This window comes from Mchenga conophoros, linkage group LG3, assembly GCF_057382185.1.
Source record: "Mchenga conophoros isolate Kocher_MC1m ecotype Shallow Benthic linkage group LG3, M_conophoros_male_GT1.1, whole genome shotgun sequence".
Lineage (NCBI taxonomy): Eukaryota > Metazoa > Chordata > Actinopteri > Cichliformes > Cichlidae > Mchenga > Mchenga conophoros.
Window position 1 is genome coordinate 6,971,693 of NC_140528.1, and position 18,054 is coordinate 6,989,746.

The following is an 18,054-nucleotide window of genomic DNA, read 5'->3' on the forward strand; positions in this document are numbered from 1 at the left end:
TGCAGGAAGAACATAAAAAGCTGGTAAATGAAACCCAGTCAGCGTTCGTAAGCCTAATATCATAGGTGGGTATTGGAGCTGAGTATCATCACTGATTTCTAGAACCTGTTCAATTCCAATTCACAAGGTCCCAATTAGATTCCATTTAATTCTTACTCAGAGAGTCAGAAACATTATAATTCTGATCATTTATCAGTACTGACACTTGTGAAACTTCATCAGAGGTGTGAGCATCACAGCAGATGCTTTTGTGTCAAAGTAACTGAGGATAAAACACAAAACCATGAAGCAGATTTTCCTGGCCTAGCTTTTTACAGTAGATAACCTTAAAAATATTATTCTGCAGTAGAACAAAAGCAGACGAGAACCACGACTCAACAAATGTACATTGGCTGATGCTGCTGAAGTGATTCAGAGGTTTTAATAAGAGGTTTTAATAGAGACACAGCAGAGCATTTTGCAGTTTCACTTAATTTGAAAAAAATAAATAAAATTTGGTATTGAACAGCAGAAATGAGGCTGTCTTGTCGGAAGTCATTAAAAAAAATGGCTGTAAACAACGGTAGACTGCTTCATAACAAGCAAGCGAATAATGCCAAAAACAGAGATTTGAGATGGGAAACGGTGTTCTTAAAGTACACTGAGAGAGGCAGAGAGCTGTGCTGTGTTGTTTTTCTGTGTGTGTTTTAATGGTGGTGGAAGCAAACCAGCAAAAGTAAGAGGGAATTCATGACAATGTTTATGTCAAGCGAAATGTGTCTTCTTTTGCTGCTGGTTTGGTTAGAGAGAGACAAAACGTGCAGCTTCAGGATCTGAGCAGCTTTCAGCACCAACGGCATCACAGCTCAGACTTGGATTCAGGATTAAGCCCTTTATGTTTGACTGTAGTGATTGTAGCTCTGTCCTTGTTATTAATCGCTTTAGTCAAACACAGCTATTGTTTGCTGGGATGTGTATATACTTGACAGTTTGTATCTCAGAGTTATCAAAGACACTGTGGATAATCATCAAGAGATTGTTGTTCTCTTAATAATGACCTATTTGATTGTTTGTTTTTTCTTCTTCTTACAGATTCTGGTATTTGGCCAAAAGAGAGCTTCACAATTCTTGGCTTCACCTGTGGTAGAAAAATGACTGAAGTTATGCAACACTCTAAAATTAAAGCTATGCAACGCTTTAACATGAATGGCGAAGGAGTGCATCTCTTTCACCGTCTCTTCCTGTCCTCTTCTCAGTCTTTGTTGTGGCACCTCTGCTATGTGTTATAGAAAGCACTTGGAATCATGTTCAATACAAAAACACCAAACTCGTGGGATTGCCCTAGCAAGCAGTTGGTAAAAACTAATTAAAACTGATATATATCAGCTTCACTTTCTAGCTGCAAAAGCACGTTTCTGCAAAAGCATGCAGTTTCCTGTCAGCACTTTTTGGCACAGAGTGTACTCAGAGTTAGGCCTTTCTTATATAAAGCAATATAATCAGCATATAAACATTTAAGATGATCAATTTAAAGCTCAACAGTAACTGCTATAAATATTATAACTACACATGTAGTGCTTTTGCTTAAGTAAATTATAGTTGGGATCATAATAAGAAAACATGTGTTTTTATTTTCTGTGTACCCTGGGTACAGACCAGTATAAATATGGGATTCTTCCCAATAAATGCTGTCTGATAATGCTTCATATTGCATTAAACACTAGATATGTAAGCAAACAAACAAAAACCCATAGAAGCCAGTTTTAATTATTAAATGTGACAATTACATGGAGATGGAAAGTAAACATGCTTATACACGTCTCTGTGATTACAGAAAATCCACACAGATGCTGTCAGAGCAGAGAATCTTTGATTTATCAGAATGATGAATGCAAATGATTTCATGAAATCTCACTCTTGTTCTGGGTTGTAAAATTCACCTGTCCAGTTAAACCGAATCCTTTGCAACACGGTTCTAAGAACCCTACCAACCTCATCCTCAGCTCTCTGCCTGTTATCCTTTTCAGCTGAGTATTCATCCACATGTGTTTCAACTTCTCTCTCATTTTCAAGCAAATTGCTCAGGCTCTCAGCTTCAGCACAGTTACCATATGGCCACTCTCTGAGGTCTTCTGTGTTCAAGCCAAACAAATTCTTACATGATCTGCAAGGCTTCATTCTGGCACCATCACGGAGACAAAAAGCCTCACACCTGATATTTCCAGGTACTTCAATTGTTCCATCAAAGTAATCTTTCTGGACTGTGTTTGGATAATAGGTCATCACCGCACCAGATACATATTTATGCCATTTGCTAAGACAGGAGGCAGCAATCATAATTTTGCCAGCGTTAGGACCTTTGGTGGACATGGAGACTCCGCAGTACCTTTCTGATTTGTTGGTTTGGGATTTTTGAGAAATGCAGATGGTGGACGAGACGAAAGCTGTTTTTTTATTATTCTCTTCTAAGTCCAAGTCTGTGAGGAGATCTTGCAGACTCTGCTTTATTTGCTCTTCATTCTCTGAGTTATTTTGCAGGACGATCTGAAAACAGTTACAGATCTGGTCAAAGTGTTGCACCTGATTATATAGTTGTTTTTCATAGAAAGTTGATCAACATGTTTGTTTCGCTGCTTGACTTATTTAACTATGCAGGACCATTGGATGCTTTTGGTTTAGACATTTTAAGATAGGGGGTGAAACAAGTCACAAAAATCTATTTAATTTTAAATCAATAAGCAAAAATCCATCTTTGTTCTCACTAATTTATAATTAAATTTGCTAATTGACCTTTTTTTTCTATTTTGCTATGCCGGGCTGTCAAAACACGCTGAATTTAGAGTCTTTGAGCTGACTTAACAGATCCAGCAGCTACACAGTGACAGCATCATATACGCCTTGAAGACTGTAAGCATCTCCAATAATGAGTCTGTTAGACATTATTTAGAACTAACAAATTCTGAAGCAAGTCTCCAGCTCTCCTGCAGTCTCTGTGTTTGGTGGAGAAGTATAGCTAGAAGCATATGTTGAAGTATAAGGTACAGTATGGATTTTCTTTGGATTTCTCAGTAAAAAAGCACTTTGCATTATACTTTCCTAAAAACTGGAAGTTTGTCAGATTGACTGACAATGTGAGAAGAGTTATCTTACCATGTCGAGCACACAGGAGAAGGGACTTCGCCTGGGAAGCTGAGTCGAATACAACTTAAAAGGCCTGGGATATCTTCTCATTAAAGAACCCAAAACAAAAGGATTAGGGAAGATTTCTTCTGGAGAAAAGGGGATGTTGTTGATTTTGCCCAGAAACAACATGCTGTGAAGGATCTGTTGAGTGAAAACATATTTGCTTATTGTTAGTAGTGATAAACAGGACTGTCTTAAAAGTGTCAAAGGTAACACACCTCATCCACCAAGTGTTGACTTCCCGGAGTCATGTAAGAGCCCCGAACCATCCTCTTGGTAATCTTGTAGGCATTAGTTTTGAACCTCCTTTGAGAAATTGTTGTCTTCTAAAATGATAATGATCGAGCAGTTAGGGATTTAAAAACACAGGAGATCTGATAACGTTGGCTACAGCAGAGTCTGCAGACATACCTATTTTGCTCTTGGTCGGCCTATTTTAAACATGAGAGACAACATAGTTAGTGAAATGTTGATAACATACAATGACTATCATTGGTGGCTGAAAAGATGCCAGGTAACAAGTGAAAAGCTGCTACTTACCATCGCCACAGTCTAAGAATGAAACAGGAAACACTGAGCGAGTTGCCTCCATCTTAAAGCTGTTGATCATGTGATTTAAAGGAAAGCCACACCCAGCTCTTTCCTGGAATTTTACTCGACTGTAGAAAACTGCTCCATTTGCCCCGCCCACCCATGATCTTTAATATCTGCCAAAAACAACCTTTTGGTTGTCAGTAACCAGCCGATCGTTTTCGCGATTAAAAAGTGGCTTTTTGCGGCGGCGTTCCCACCGCGAGCAGAACTCCGGCTCAAAAACCGCTGTTTTTGAACACTTTTATTTACTTAAGCATTTTAATGGGCTTACTTTGAAACAAAGTGCGATTGAATGATTATTGTTATGTGTTGCCTTGAATTCGGCTATGCTGTCTGTTAGACAGCTGTTTTCCTTTATTGTTGTTTTTGTATTGTTTGTAGCGAACGCTACTGGAATGTATAGATTAAGCTACGTAGCCAAGATAATTAATAATTTAACTGTTGTACATTGGTTGATGATGATTTGCATTGTTACATAGGCTTGCAGAAAAATATATTTGTTTACCAGTAAACTGAATCGAACTTGATGTGCTAATGGACGTTTTTCTGACCTACAGGTCAGGTTTTGTTCCCTCCCTTTGAATTAATCTTCTTCATATTGAAGTGGCGAGCCGGTAGGACCATTCTTTGTTTCCCCTCTTTCCCCCACTTAGCCGTCTTTGGATTACGGACATATTTCCCCATTTGTATGAAGCTGGACTCTAAGGAGGAATACCTTAAAAGTGAACTTTAAAAAGAAGAGGACCAAAAAGGACTTTTGCACAGAAAGATCACAGCATTGATTTATTATTTAATTGTGGGCATTTATGTTGTGTGTTGTGTTAATTATTTTGTTCCATTTCCCCTGTCCTCCATTTATTCAATATATTTTTGGTACAAGATATTGCAGTCTTTGGTCTCATCATTCACACCATCTAGGCTCCATAAAGAACTATTTCTTCTGCGCGTCAGTCAGTAAACTCATCCATTGAAATAAACTAGTCCTTAAATAACTTTGAGTTACACAGTGGCAAATGTAATAGAGAAAGACACAGGGCCACCTGAAATCTGTCGTCCTATCTGATTCAAAACCAACATGTAGGAGAATCTGGAATCTTTGATTTTGAGTTAAAAATAAAATATGGGTAAAATGCAGAAATGTTTTTACTAACATGTACTAACAGAGACTTGGAGGAGAGAGACCTAATGTTTAATAATCCACATTTCACTGTTTTACTCTTTGGTTCAGATGTGGATACTGTATTGTTCTTTCTTTGTGACTGTTTATGTTTAAGTTGTTTGTTGCTGGTTTTTAGTTTGTTTTTTGTCTGTTTGGGAGCTGACACAGTCTCTATGGAGACGGGTTTTTGGGGGGTAGCAGGAGGAGAGAAGCTGCAGAGAGGCGTGTAAGACTGCAACTCTGCTTCCTGGTCCCAACTCTGGATAGTCATATTTTGGGGGGTTTAATAAACTACTACTGCATGATGTAAAGCTGAAGTATTACACAGCTTTATGAACCTCCTGTTATCCTGGTAGACGAGTACAGCAACAAATCTTTTACTTGAACATCTTCTGGCTCCAATAAGCTTTGAAATGTGACCATGAAGTTAGAGACACACTGACTGAAACCCACAGCTGTGACTGTGGATCACATCCACACACAGTGTAGCTGCTGTCTCTGTGTGAGGTCTGTGTATATATGTACATATTTATGCTTATATTCATGTTCTCTTATTCCCCTTTATTTGATATCCTAATTCTGTGCTGTGTAAAAGTTTGTCGGTGTTCTGCTGCTACAAACTGGATTTCCTGGAGGATAAACATGAGGGATTCATAAAGTTCTATCTCTCTGTTAAAATCCCCCAAAATAAATGAAATGTGACTTTCAGGCAGACGTGTTTTTAAAAGAGTCTCTTTAATGGAAAAATGTGTTTTTAAAACCAGCCAATAGGAGCGTCTGTGGATATCAGCTGAGGCTGAACTCAGGAACACCATCATATATAAATACACAGAATTAAATCACTAGATAAAAGACGTCATTAAATAAGGATCGAATCAACATGTCAGAGGTCAAAGGTCAGTCAGAAGAGGTGTGGTTAAACACTGGCAGTGCAGTGACCTAATGCAGTTTGGTTACCGCCACGGGAAAAGCCCCGCCCCCTCTGAGCCTCCGCTGTGTCCTCAGCACATCCAGGAGCAGCAGGTCAGAGGGGGCGGGGCCATGTCAGGACTTATTTTAAGTAAAATTTAAAGTGGAGCGACGGCAGGAGTCACACAGCAGTAACCAGCTCTGTCTGCCAGGGTCAAAGGTCAAACAAGTCCTGCAGCTGACCCACACACAGACTTACACTGATCCACAGAGAGTGATGAATCCACACATCACTCGGCTGGAGGAAGCTGGGTTTTGTTAGATTATAATATTATTTTATGCCATGTTATACCCCTAATTAAAGATTGTGAATTATTATGTAGTTTTAGTTTGCATTATTCTCCTGAATTAGAAGAAGCTGATAACTATTGCATTAGTTAAACTGATGTGCATTATATTAAACTGTTGATTTATTGTGGATGAATGATATTGTTTTATGATGCATTATACTGCTGAGTTATAAGAAATACTGTTTGCAGAAAGTCATCGCCTTATTTGTCTGATTAGAAGAGAACATGCTGGAGTTTTCTGCCCCATCTCAGCAGGAGCAGATAAACAGGGAGCCAAGGTCGTAGCTTAGGCGCTGTGTGAGAGAAAGCATGTGAATGTTTAGGCTTTTATGATAAGGTGGAGGCACCAGAGGCTATAAAAGTTTGAGCAATGCTCCACCATTTTGAGATCTGAGGCTGTCTGCATCAGTGTCCATCTCCCACGTGTGTGATCATTAAAATCATCGTTTGACTCAACCCGACCGGACCAGTGTTGTTATTGTGGTTTTTCTCTTGTCTCCATCCCCAGTATTTTGAACTCGTAACATTTTCCACACCGTCCAATCAGAAACTAGTGTTGACGCTGAGACCCGTCTCTGTAACAGGAAGTCCATGAACAGGCAGACCCTCTGCATCAGGCTGACCTGTGACCTCTGAGACAGAGGGAGGAGTTTGTGTCAGCAGGGGGCGCTGCAGCATCGCCTGAGAGCTTTAAGAACAACAGCAATAAACAGGAAGTGAAAGTCACACTTCTGTTGGTGTGCGTTATCAGCAGACCCCACCCTCTGCAGGAAGCTGAGATAAGAAGCAGCCAATCACAGAGCAGAGAGCGTGTGACTTCCTGTTCCTGCTGTTACTGTGACAACAGCTCCTGGGACAGAGAGCAGCTTTCTAAAGAGGAAAGATGCTGCTGTCACCCCCGGGTGTCATGTGACCCGCCTGATGTACCGATTTAAGACTGTAAGAACAATAATAACAACATGTTTTAGTCAGGTGATCCATGCAGAGCAGATCCATGTGACCAAACACAGCTGGATCACATGTTTCCTCTCCTGGAAACAGAAAGCCTTCATGTATAAAGGCTCATGTACCCACTGAGCCCTGCTCTCAGATCTGTGAGGCTTTAACAAACAACAGTTTAAAGTCATGTTTAGCATCTTCTGTCAGTGTGGAAGGTCACACACTTTCCTGAGTGTTGAACCCTGAACTACTAGCTGTTCATGTCAGCCTGGACATAAATACAGACCTGCCTGCTGTCATAGACCCCAGCACTCACATGTTACTTATAAGTGACTCATATGTATGCATGTATATATTGTGTATGTTGTGCTATTTCTTACTTAGTGTGTTGTGTCTTTGTTCCTGTTTGTGCTGCAGCACTGTAACCTAAATAATTTCCCCTGGGGATCAAAAAAGTATTCTGATTGTGATTAAATGAAAGCAGTCAGAGCAGAGGACGGTGATGTAAGGAATGGGATTTTAATCAGCCAGTCTCCTTTAACTCTCAGCATCACAAAGTAATGTGGTAACATCTGGACTGATGTGTTTACTGTCAGCTAGTTTAAATGCTGTAGGCTGCAGCCGCTGCTCTAACACTATAACTGTAACAGGGCTCAGTGCTGCTTCTAACAGTCTGAGCTGCTTCAGGCTTTATTTGTGAGGAGCACAGCAGCTTACAAACACGTGGCTGGGCCTGGACCCAAAGGAGTGTTTGTTAAAGCCTGCAGTGAATCCAGCAGCAGAATGATGGAAATGCAACACAGCAATGATGAAGAGGAGCAGCATTAAAGCCAAAGTCCAGTTCATACAGTTAGGTCCATAAATCAAATAAGGGAAAATAAAATGTTGTTGGATGCACCTGTCTGCACCCTTAATGCTCTCTGGTCGCTATGGTAACGCGTAAACATTTCTTTCAAAATAAGACACACGACTACAACACGGGAAAAGACCCAGGGAAACGAAGTTAACGATAAAAACCCTGAAAACCATTGTTGGATTTATATTTTATCATTGTCATTGTTATTGGGGAATATCTAACCATATATGCTCAGAGGTGTAGAACCAATTGTGTAATGATAGTAGTCTTTAAAGACTTTGTGTGACTCCAGAGTGTTCTGGCATTCACACCCACGTCCTGGGATCATGGGAGAGGTGCTACCTTCTTATTGTTTTGTGGTAGGATGTCTGTTTTAGTCTAAGTGCCTTTTGTTTAGATGAACTGCTGGACTTCCAGACCAGCAGGTTTAGGGAAGTCGTTTATGGGGTCACACACACACACACACACACACACACACACACACACACACACACACCTACATAACATACAGACTGGTACCTTTGTTCACGTGTATGTTAATGAACCTATGTATATTCATGTAACCTCAATAAAAGAACAGTGTTACGAGGGAACGGACGAGAGCGACTGTGGTCAAGCGAAGGAACGGCATTGGTCCAGTTCTCTCCCGTGCACGAGAAACAGAAAGAACTACTCGTGTCTTGCTTTGCTGTGTAGCTGGATTGAACGATCCAGCGAACAGGTTTATGCTACAAACCTATCAACCATCAATTTCACACCGAGCCTCGACTCTCACGGCCCGGTACCAAACGACTCACGGACCGGTCCGTGACCCGGGGTTTGGGAACCGCTGAGTTAACGCATGAGTAGTTCAGGGCTGCACGTCATTTTCATTGTTAATATCTTTGTGAAAAGCACATTGATGTGAAAATCTTCATGAGAGTCAGAGGCCCTACAACACGATTAAAGATTCATTCAAAAGAAAATCACAAGTTATTATCATCTTCAGAACATTTCATTAAACATTAGAGACAGACTGCTGAGTACATCTCATCTCTATCCAAACAACCTACAGTCCACAAACACATCATGAACCAGTGCTCTGGGCTGTGGTCTGTCCCCAGTTACATGGATCAGCTGGTTCCCTGGAGGTGACTGCTGCTGTGGTTTGGAGCGGATGAATAAACCTGAACTGAATCAGGTGTCCAGTTACTTTTGGTCCCTTTAAACCAGGCTGTCACATGTTCAGGATGTGAAACTCCTCCTCCGTGAAAACGGGTGTGGGTCACAATCAGCCAAGGTTTTGGGTGAACCCATTGTGAGATCTAGCCCCACGCTATCATGTGATTTCCTGTGATCAAATGTCCCAGGATGTGAGTGGGCGTTAAGACGTCCATGTCCCTCATCAAGCAACTTAAAGAAGTCCAGACGCTTTTCTTTCCAAGCTCCTTCAACAACATCATTCATAGAACAGCTTCCAGCTTCTTTTGCTCGGCTACAGTTTGGATGGATTTGCATTTAAAGACGCAACAAGACTAAAATGGTTAGGGTCAGGAGGTCAAAGGTCAGAGCTCCTGTGGGTCTGAGGGCGGCCTCACGCTGGAGAAGGATGAAGGAGTCTGACCTGAGCCAGTGTTTGACATGAACACATCAGCACTGCTGTCAGTGAGCCTAACGACAGCCGTTAGCATCATTTCAGTGTTTCAGTCATAAAAACACTTCCTGTCTCTGTGGTGGTTACAGTGACATCATGCAGTTTGTGCTTTGACCTCCAGAGGGCGACAAATCAGCACAGACAGAGAGCTCCATTCAAACTTTGCTGCCATCAGGAATAATTCTTCAAATATAATCATCAGTGTTTGAGCAGTTATGATATCAGGGACAATCTAGACATGTGTGACAATACTGAACATGTCACATGACACACCTCAAACATCATGTGATCCACTCTCAGTCTGCACTTTCATTCATGACTTCAACAGGTTGAAATGAGCTTTGAAGAAACATTCAGTGAAATAAATCTTTCATGGATTCATGTGAGCAGCAGATGAACTTTGTACCAACAACATCTTCAATAACAGAGTCTGAATGAAGCTCAGGTGTTGATGCTGCTCACTGATTGGACGCTTGCTTTCAGCTCTGTTCTCAGTCTTTACTGCACAGGTGAAGGTAGAAAGTGTGACTGGATCTATAGACTGGAAACAGAGAAACATGCTGAACATTTGAAGCTTTGCAGCAGAAATGTTCATGTTACAAATACAGCAGAGCTGATCTGGGATCAGTGTGTTCACACCTGCAGCTACAACAAGGTTTCATGTCTCCACACGTCAGCATGTGAACTTTACTCTGACTCAGTCTGAGCAGTCAGACGGCATATTTTTAAAGTTAACACATCAGCACACACAGAGCTGAGCCCCTCCCACCTGTGCTGAGTTTCAGGTGGAGCCCCGCCTCCTTCCAGGAAGCAGCTCACCTGTGTGTCCGTGTTTAGTGTCCAGGTGTGGAGTGGAGCTTGTTGTTGGTGTGTGAAGAAACTGTAAGTTTGCTTTGTTTCCTCCTTTAACAGTTTGTCTTTAGGAACTTTACTGTTTGTTCAGCTCGTGTTTGATTTCTTCACACAACAAACTGTGTGTGTTTGTATTTCCGGTCTCTCCATTAAAGTCAGTGTGTAATGTTTCCTGGCTAACATCAGCTGTGTGCAGCTTAGTTCAGCACAAATCTGCCGCTCCATAGTTCACGGTAACGGACTCACAGCTGGACCAACGAGGCCGAGTGTGTCCGCCACTCTGAGCTACGTTCGTGTTTGTGTACTTGTAGTTTGTACTTTGAGTTCACTCAGAGCCCACAGAGGACGCAGCGTACGTGATGACGTCACAGCCCTTTACCTCCTTTACTGTCACTGTGATTAATGTTTACACACGAGACACCTGCAGAGCTCTGACGCTGAGCTAGCACACAGCATGCTAACGCTAAGCTAACGCTAAGCTAACACTAAGCTAAAGCTAAGCTAACACTAAGCTAACACTAAGAGTTCTTACAGACACGAGTTAAAAAGCTGCTTTTAGTGTGTGATCAGAGTCCAGGACTGAGAGCAGCAGCAGAGCTGATGGATGATGAATTACAGGATGGAAGAAGCGTCTCATTAGCAGTGACTCAGTGTGTGTCAGTGAATGCATCGTGTGTGCTTCAGGCTCCATCTAGTGGACTGATAGCAGAGCAGCTGATGGCAGCTTCCTCTGCCTCACACTGCTGTCTGACTGCATCCAGCTGACACTGAGATGAAGCAGGAAAGAAGCAGCTGATATTTGGACAGCACACATGATGAAAGGAGGATTTCAGCTGATGTGCACATGAATGATTTGTGTTTCCTCTGCAGGTAGAAAGTGTGTGTGAGCTGAATTGAGCAGCATGGATCAGTGTGAGGACAGAGAGGAGGGAGTCCCTCCCTCTAAAAGCACTCTGTGTGGGGAACATGAGAGCCAGACCAAAGCTCAGAGGTGAGATGACCATCTCTAACTGTCCATGACTCTTCTCCATGTCACAGCTCAGCACTCACATCACTGCTGCATCATTATTCACAGGAACCAGCCTGGACCTCCACCCAGCTCTGTGTCCTTACAGAGTGACCGGTCTAAAGGTTTTCCCATTGATTTTAAAGTCCAGCCTGTGTCTGCTGCAGAGAGGTGAGCTGTTAGCAACATGAACTCTTTGATTAAACTGCTTGATGTTGTTGGATATAAACTACAAACACGTCGTTCCCTCAGTCCCATTTAAACTGTCTTTTAAAACAAGCCTTTGGTTTCTAAACAACTGAAAACCCACTTCAGCAAACAGGAAGTGATCAGAGCGTCCGTCCACTTCCTGTCAGGCCCTGCAAACATTTCATATTGAAGAAAAGTAGCTGATATCTCACATTTTTACTCCACCACATTCAACCATTTTGACATTTTACAGCATGAAACTCTTGTCACATGACTCCTGTTATGTTATAGAGTCATGTGACCACCAGGGAGGGATTTGTATGGATGAAACACATTCAAATCAATCTGATTCATCAATGGAAACATTTTTGGTGTAAATGCAGCAACACTGAAAACGCTGAAGATAAAAACACAACAGATGAAATATGAACAAATCGAGGCTTTGAATACACGTGTGTGTGTTTGAGACACAGAGATAAATGGATTGTGTGTCTGTCCTATTGCTGCGTGAGGGTTTTATTGTAGATTTTGTGCGTGTACACTTTTGACCACGAAGGTGTTGAAAGGGCGTAAAACAGTTGGAGGCACCAGAGTGAACACTAGTGCTGTCAGTAGATTAAAACATGACTAATTAATGACACAATCTTCTGTCATTAATCCTGATTAATCACAATTACTTGATCAATAGCTGCAGTTACATTTTTCAACTTTATATTTAAGCCTGTAACAGACGTTTACACCATATAATGAAGTCAATGCAGAATAAACACAAAGAATGTTAAACGCTTCAATTCAAAGAGACTTTGAATAGTTTTCAGTCTTTAACTCAGCTTCTCTGCTGTAAATACAACTTTGTAACAAACATATATACTAAAAGCTAAGTGTGCACTAATATATAATAATATATAATCTATATTACTGCTGTTAATGAAAATGTTTAATCAGACTCATCACAGGGTTACTGTGGATTCATTTGGATTAATCACCATTAAACATCATTTTTAATGTAAACGAATCAAAGTTCATTTCATGAGCAAACAGACTCGAGAGAAAAGGGCAAATTTACACACTTAACATGTTTATTGAACATGTAAACATTGATTAACCTCCTGAATGAGCCGACCCCCCCAGGGACAGTCCTGCATGCTAATGATGGGCTCTGCTCTGTACCTGCAGGATTCTGTCAGCCACAAACTCCTCAGCTGATCCTGAATCTGAGCCCATCTGTCAAACAATCATTTTCTTCACAGGTCTGTGGAGGTGGCACTGATCCTGCAGCAGTCTAACACTCTCTGTCACTCTTCTTCAAGTCTTTGACACGAGGAACCAAAACTATGTTATTAACAACACTAACAGGTCTGCAGTTTGTCCACTTGGCAGTTGTGTCATCAGTGCTTTGCATTGTTGTGATATTTTAAGCTGGAAGTGCTTCGGTGAAAAGAAAATTCCTTCTGTCACGATGTGCAGAATCCTTCATGTTGGTCGGCTGGTCCGTCTTGTTATTTTTTTAATGCTCAAACTTTCCATCGAGAGGTCAGTGTGTGTTCATCATCTTCCATATTGAGCTGATTGGTTCAGCTGCCGTCACTAACAGATGTGCTGCACATCTGCACGTGTGCAAAGGTAACTCTACTTGGACAAACTGCCCGAAGTGCGTTGATAGAAACATTTCAGGGATTTTGAGTCGTTCTGCATCCAGATGTGTCGTGTTAAAGGTTTTTATCATGTTAATCATGATAACAGATGAACCCCTAACCCTACATGTTAATTTTGACAGCAGTGGTAAATCCTTTTTAATGTTCTTCTGTCAGATCATTGATTAGACTCGACTCCAAATACGAGACTCGGAAAACTCAAATGAAAACTCAAATCAAAGCAATGAGAAAAGGACTTCTTGTGTTAGAATGAAAACATATGGAAGTGGTCAGGTTTCAAACACTCATTGAATCTACTGCACAGTTACATTCAGGGACCTTTGGCCTCCTGAGAGCATTAGTTGATGGTTCATCACAGTTTTCTCAAAGTTTCCTCTGAGCTTCTGCAGCATCATCACTTCCATCACTGATGAAAGAAAGTTCATAGAAAACAGAAAATATATCTTCAGAATCTGAGAGTCTAAAACTTGACAGACTTGATTCAGATGAAGTTATTTGAGCAGAAACTCCTGGATCTTTATCCTGTGTTGATCTAATCCTTCATGGTTCTTCCACAGAGTGGACCAGCAGAGCTCAGAGGTTCCCAGTGGTCAGTCTGCCCAGCAGCATCAAACACAGCTGGACTCCATATTTATGGTCTGTACATGTACAACAACTACTTTATTATTAATATTAATAATAATGCATTTATTTATAGGTCCCTTTCAGAACACCAAGGACTCTGTGGACTAAACGACCAAAAGAAAACAAACTTTGAAATCAGACGGTGCAAATGTGATCACAGGGAAACGTTTTAAACATCGAGGCTTTAAACAGAAACCAAAGTGAAACAGTTTGTAGTCGAGATCAGTGGGAATGAAGCTGAATAACTGTTTCTTCAATAACTTTGAGCTCTTAAAAAACAAAAACTAGCTGAAAGTCTGGCTGCTCTTATGAAAAGTACAGAGAAATTATGGGTCGCTCAACGCTTGTGCACAATATAAGAGTTTAAATAAATCTGAAGAATAACTCAAAATCCTACAATCATACTGAGAAAATCATCTACAGCTCCAATCAGGTCCAAATGTGTTGTTCACAGTGAGTGGGATCATCATTGGCTGCTATGTTAACCTCCTGCAGCAGGATGTCTTTGGTCAGAGAATGGATAGATCACTAAGTCATTGTTGAGTTTAGGGAGACAGTAGACAGTTGGAGGAGGTTCAGCCAGTTGACACACAGTAGATAAAATAACTGAAGGCAGGAGCAGACACCTGTATGACTTTCCACCTCTCACATAGATTATTTCCCTGGGCAGCGCCACAGGGCTGGTAGATGTAAACAAAGCTGGAGGAGAGGATTGATTCATCTGAGAAAAGTCACAGAGTTGTGTCTTGATGCTCAATCATCCAGGTACGTAAATCCCAAAAAGCTTGATTCTGTTCATCTGGATGTTTTCAGTGGGAGAAACGTTTCATCATCATCAGGTGACTTCTTCAGTCTCAGCTGACTGCAGGTTTCAATCTCATAAACAGGACATTTGTATGACTGAAACCAGCCCACTGAAGGAACAATGGGCTGGGAGGTCAGTTCATTGATCATTGGTACGCATATTGTCAGGACCATTGATCAATGGTTGTTGATCAATGGTCATGAGTCCAGTTCACAGAGAGCTGGGGAATGGCTGCAATCACAGCATGTAAGATGGTGACAGTTGTACCCTTAGGCCCCTCCTCCATTCAGAGATGGTCTTTCCTTTTCACATAAATGGCCTCCTTGACTCCGCCCTCAAACCAGCGTTCACATTTACTCAGGACCTTCTTGATGTGAAGTTCTTCTGCTTCCCTGGCTGCTGTGTCTGTGGGGATGGTGTTTGTTCTGTGTTGTAGTGTCCTGATGACGCCCAGTTTGTGCTCCAGTGGATGATGAGAGTCAAACCTTAAATACTGATCTGTATGTGTAAACAGAGTGAACCTTTAAGACCAGTTGTCTGTACGATCAACTCAGTCACCTGAAACATCTCCAAGTTTCTGGCTTTGATCATCAACCTGTTGGTAGTTCAGCTCTGAACACCAGTGAAATGTTTCTCCCACTGAAATCGCTGCATTCATATGAACAGCATCAACGCTTTGGGATCATGGAGTTGTGGACAAAGTCTCAGTTAATCAGATAAAGTCAAACCTATAATTGGTAAAGAGTTCGCGGATGATATGCCCCTTGATCGTAAAGAAGTGGATGTTGTGTGGACTAAAGTTCAGAGTGGTGGGTCATTCATAAATATTCTGTTCCAGCTGCTGGAGGACAACATCATCACTTTTGTGAAGAACGAGCTGAAGAAGATCCAGAAGGCTCTGAATCCAAATAAGCCCCAGTGCTTGGAGTTTCAGAGGGAGGATGATGAGCAGAGGAGAAACAGCAGAGAGGCATTTGTGAAGATCACAGTGGACTTCCTGAGGAGAATGAAGCAGGAGGAGCTGGCTGACCGTCTGCAGAGACGTAAGAGGATTTATCTAAAGATTTAAGCTGCTGGATAAATGAGAGACTTGTGACACCAGTGTGTTCAGTCATTTCTCAGTGGGTCAGAAATTGTCATCAGCATTTTGTAAAATGTGATTGTTAAAGTTGTATTTTTATTATTATTATTCAGAACTTCCAGCTGCTGTTTGTCATCGTAACCTTAAGTCTAAGCTGAAGAAGAAGTTCCAGTGTGTGTTTGAGGGCATCGCTAAAGCAGGAAACCCAACCCTCCTGAATCAGATCTACACAGAGCTCTACATCACAGAGGGAGGGACTGCAGAGGTCAATGATGAACATGAGGTCAGACAGATTGAAACAGCATCCAGGAAACCAGACAGACCAGAAACAACCATCAGACAAGAAGACATCTTTAAAGCCTCACCTGGAAGAGATGAACCAATCAGAACAGTGCTGACAAAGGGAGTGGCTGGCATTGGGAAAACAGTCTTAACACAGAAACACAGCCTGGACTGGGCTGAAGACAAAGCCAACCAGGACATCCAGTTCATATTTCCATTCACTTTCAGAGAGCTGAATGTGCTGAAAGAGGAAAAGTTCAGCTTGGTGGGACTTGTTCATCACTTCTTTACTGAAACCAAAGAAGCAGGAATCTGCAGCTTTGAAGACTTCCAGGTTGTGTTCATCTTTGATGGTCTGGATGAGTGTCGACTTCCTCTGGACTTCCACAAAACTACAATCCTAACTGACCCTAGAAAGTCCACCTCAGTGGATGTGCTGCTGATAAACCTCATCAGGGGGAAACTGCTTCCCTCTGCTCGCCTCTGGATAACCACACGACCTGCAGCAGCCAATCAGATCCCTCCTGACTGTGTTGGCATGGTGACAGAGGTCAGAGGGTTCACTGACCCACAGAAGGAGGAGTACTTCAGGAAGAGGTTCAGAGATGAGGAGCAGGCCAGCAGCATCATCTCCCACATCAAGACATCACGAAGCCTCCACATCATGTGCCACATCCCAGTCTTCTGCTGGATCACTGCTACAGTTCTGGAGGATGTGCTGGAAACCAGAGAGGGAGGACAGCTGCCCAACACCCTGACTGAGATGTACATCCACTTCCTGGTGGTTCAGGCCAAAGTGAAGAAGGTCAAGTATGATGGAGGAGCTGAGACAGATCCACACTGGAGTCCAGAGAGCAGGGAGATGATGGAGTCTCTGGGAAAACTGGCTTTTGATCAGCTGCAGAAAGGAAACCTGATCTTCTATGAATCAGACCTGACAGAGTGTGGCATCGATATCAGAGCAGCCTCAGTGTACTCAGGAGTGTTCACACAGATCTTTAAAGAGGAGAGAGGACTGTACCAGGACAAGGTGTTCTGCTTCATCCATCTGAGTGTTCAGGAGTTTCTGGCTGCTCTTCATGTCCACCTGACCTTCATCAACTCTGGACTCAATCTGCTGGAACAACAACAAACAACATCCAAGAAGTCTGAAACAGGAGAATCTGCAAAGAAACACTTCTACCAGAGTGCTGTGAACAAGGCCTTACAGAGTCCAAATGGACACCTGGACTTGTTCCTCCGCTTCCTCCTGGGTCTTTCACTCCAGACCAATCAGACTCTCTTACGAGCCCTGATGACACAAACAGGAAGTAACTCACAGACCAATCAGGAAACAGTCCAGTACATCAAGGAGAAGCTCAGTGAGAATCTGTCTGCAGAGAAAAGCATCAATCTGATCCACTGTCTGAATGAACTGAATGATCGTTCTCTAGTGGAGGAGATCCAACAATACAGGACTTCAGGAAGTCTCTCCACAGGTAAACTGTCTCCTGCTCAGTGCTCAGCTCTGACCTTCATCTTACTGTCATCAGAAGAAGATCTGGATGAGTTTGACTTCAAGAAATACTCTGCTTCAGAGAAGGCTCTTCTGAGAATGCTGCCAGTGGTCAAAGCCTCCAACAAAGCTCTGTGAGTAAACATGTTGTCATCGCTTCATTGTTAAAATCATGGGAAATAAATCAGAAATGCTGAGTTCAAAGAGCACTGTAACATTTTTTTAAAATAGTAAATTAAATGATCATCAGTCACTCGGTAAATATATGGTAGTTTTAATGTTTCACTCCAGCATTTCTAAAACACACTTTGTTCTGTAACTCTTATCAAAGGACAATCCAGACCCAGCCTATAAGAACATGAGTTCTGATGCTTCAGCCCCTCTGACAGGTTTATTATCCTCAGCTTGTTCATTTGTCTCCAACTCCAGGAGTTTGGTTGTTTTATTCTAAAGCACAAACTTC

The 18,054-nt window shown here is 41.9% G+C and overlaps 2 protein-coding genes across 4 annotated transcripts in view; one reads left to right on the forward strand and one right to left on the reverse strand.

The window, feature by feature from the left end:
* The window catches only part of LOC146577113 (protein NLRC3-like), a 560,242-nt gene that overhangs the window by 293,700 nt on the left and 248,488 nt on the right, over positions 1-18,054 (forward strand). The gene's annotated exons all lie outside the window — the stretch shown is intronic.
* LOC146577118 (uncharacterized) lies at positions 1,726-12,873 on the reverse strand. The gene is made up of 4 exons (XM_085269703.1): positions 12,820-12,873; positions 3,381-3,488; positions 3,130-3,303; positions 1,726-2,523 (listed from the first exon to the last, which is right to left on the reverse strand). Exons 1-4 carry the CDS (start codon positions 12,871-12,873, stop codon positions 1,891-1,893), a joined length of 969 nt encoding a protein of 322 aa, XP_085125829.1. The 3' UTR covers positions 1,726-1,890.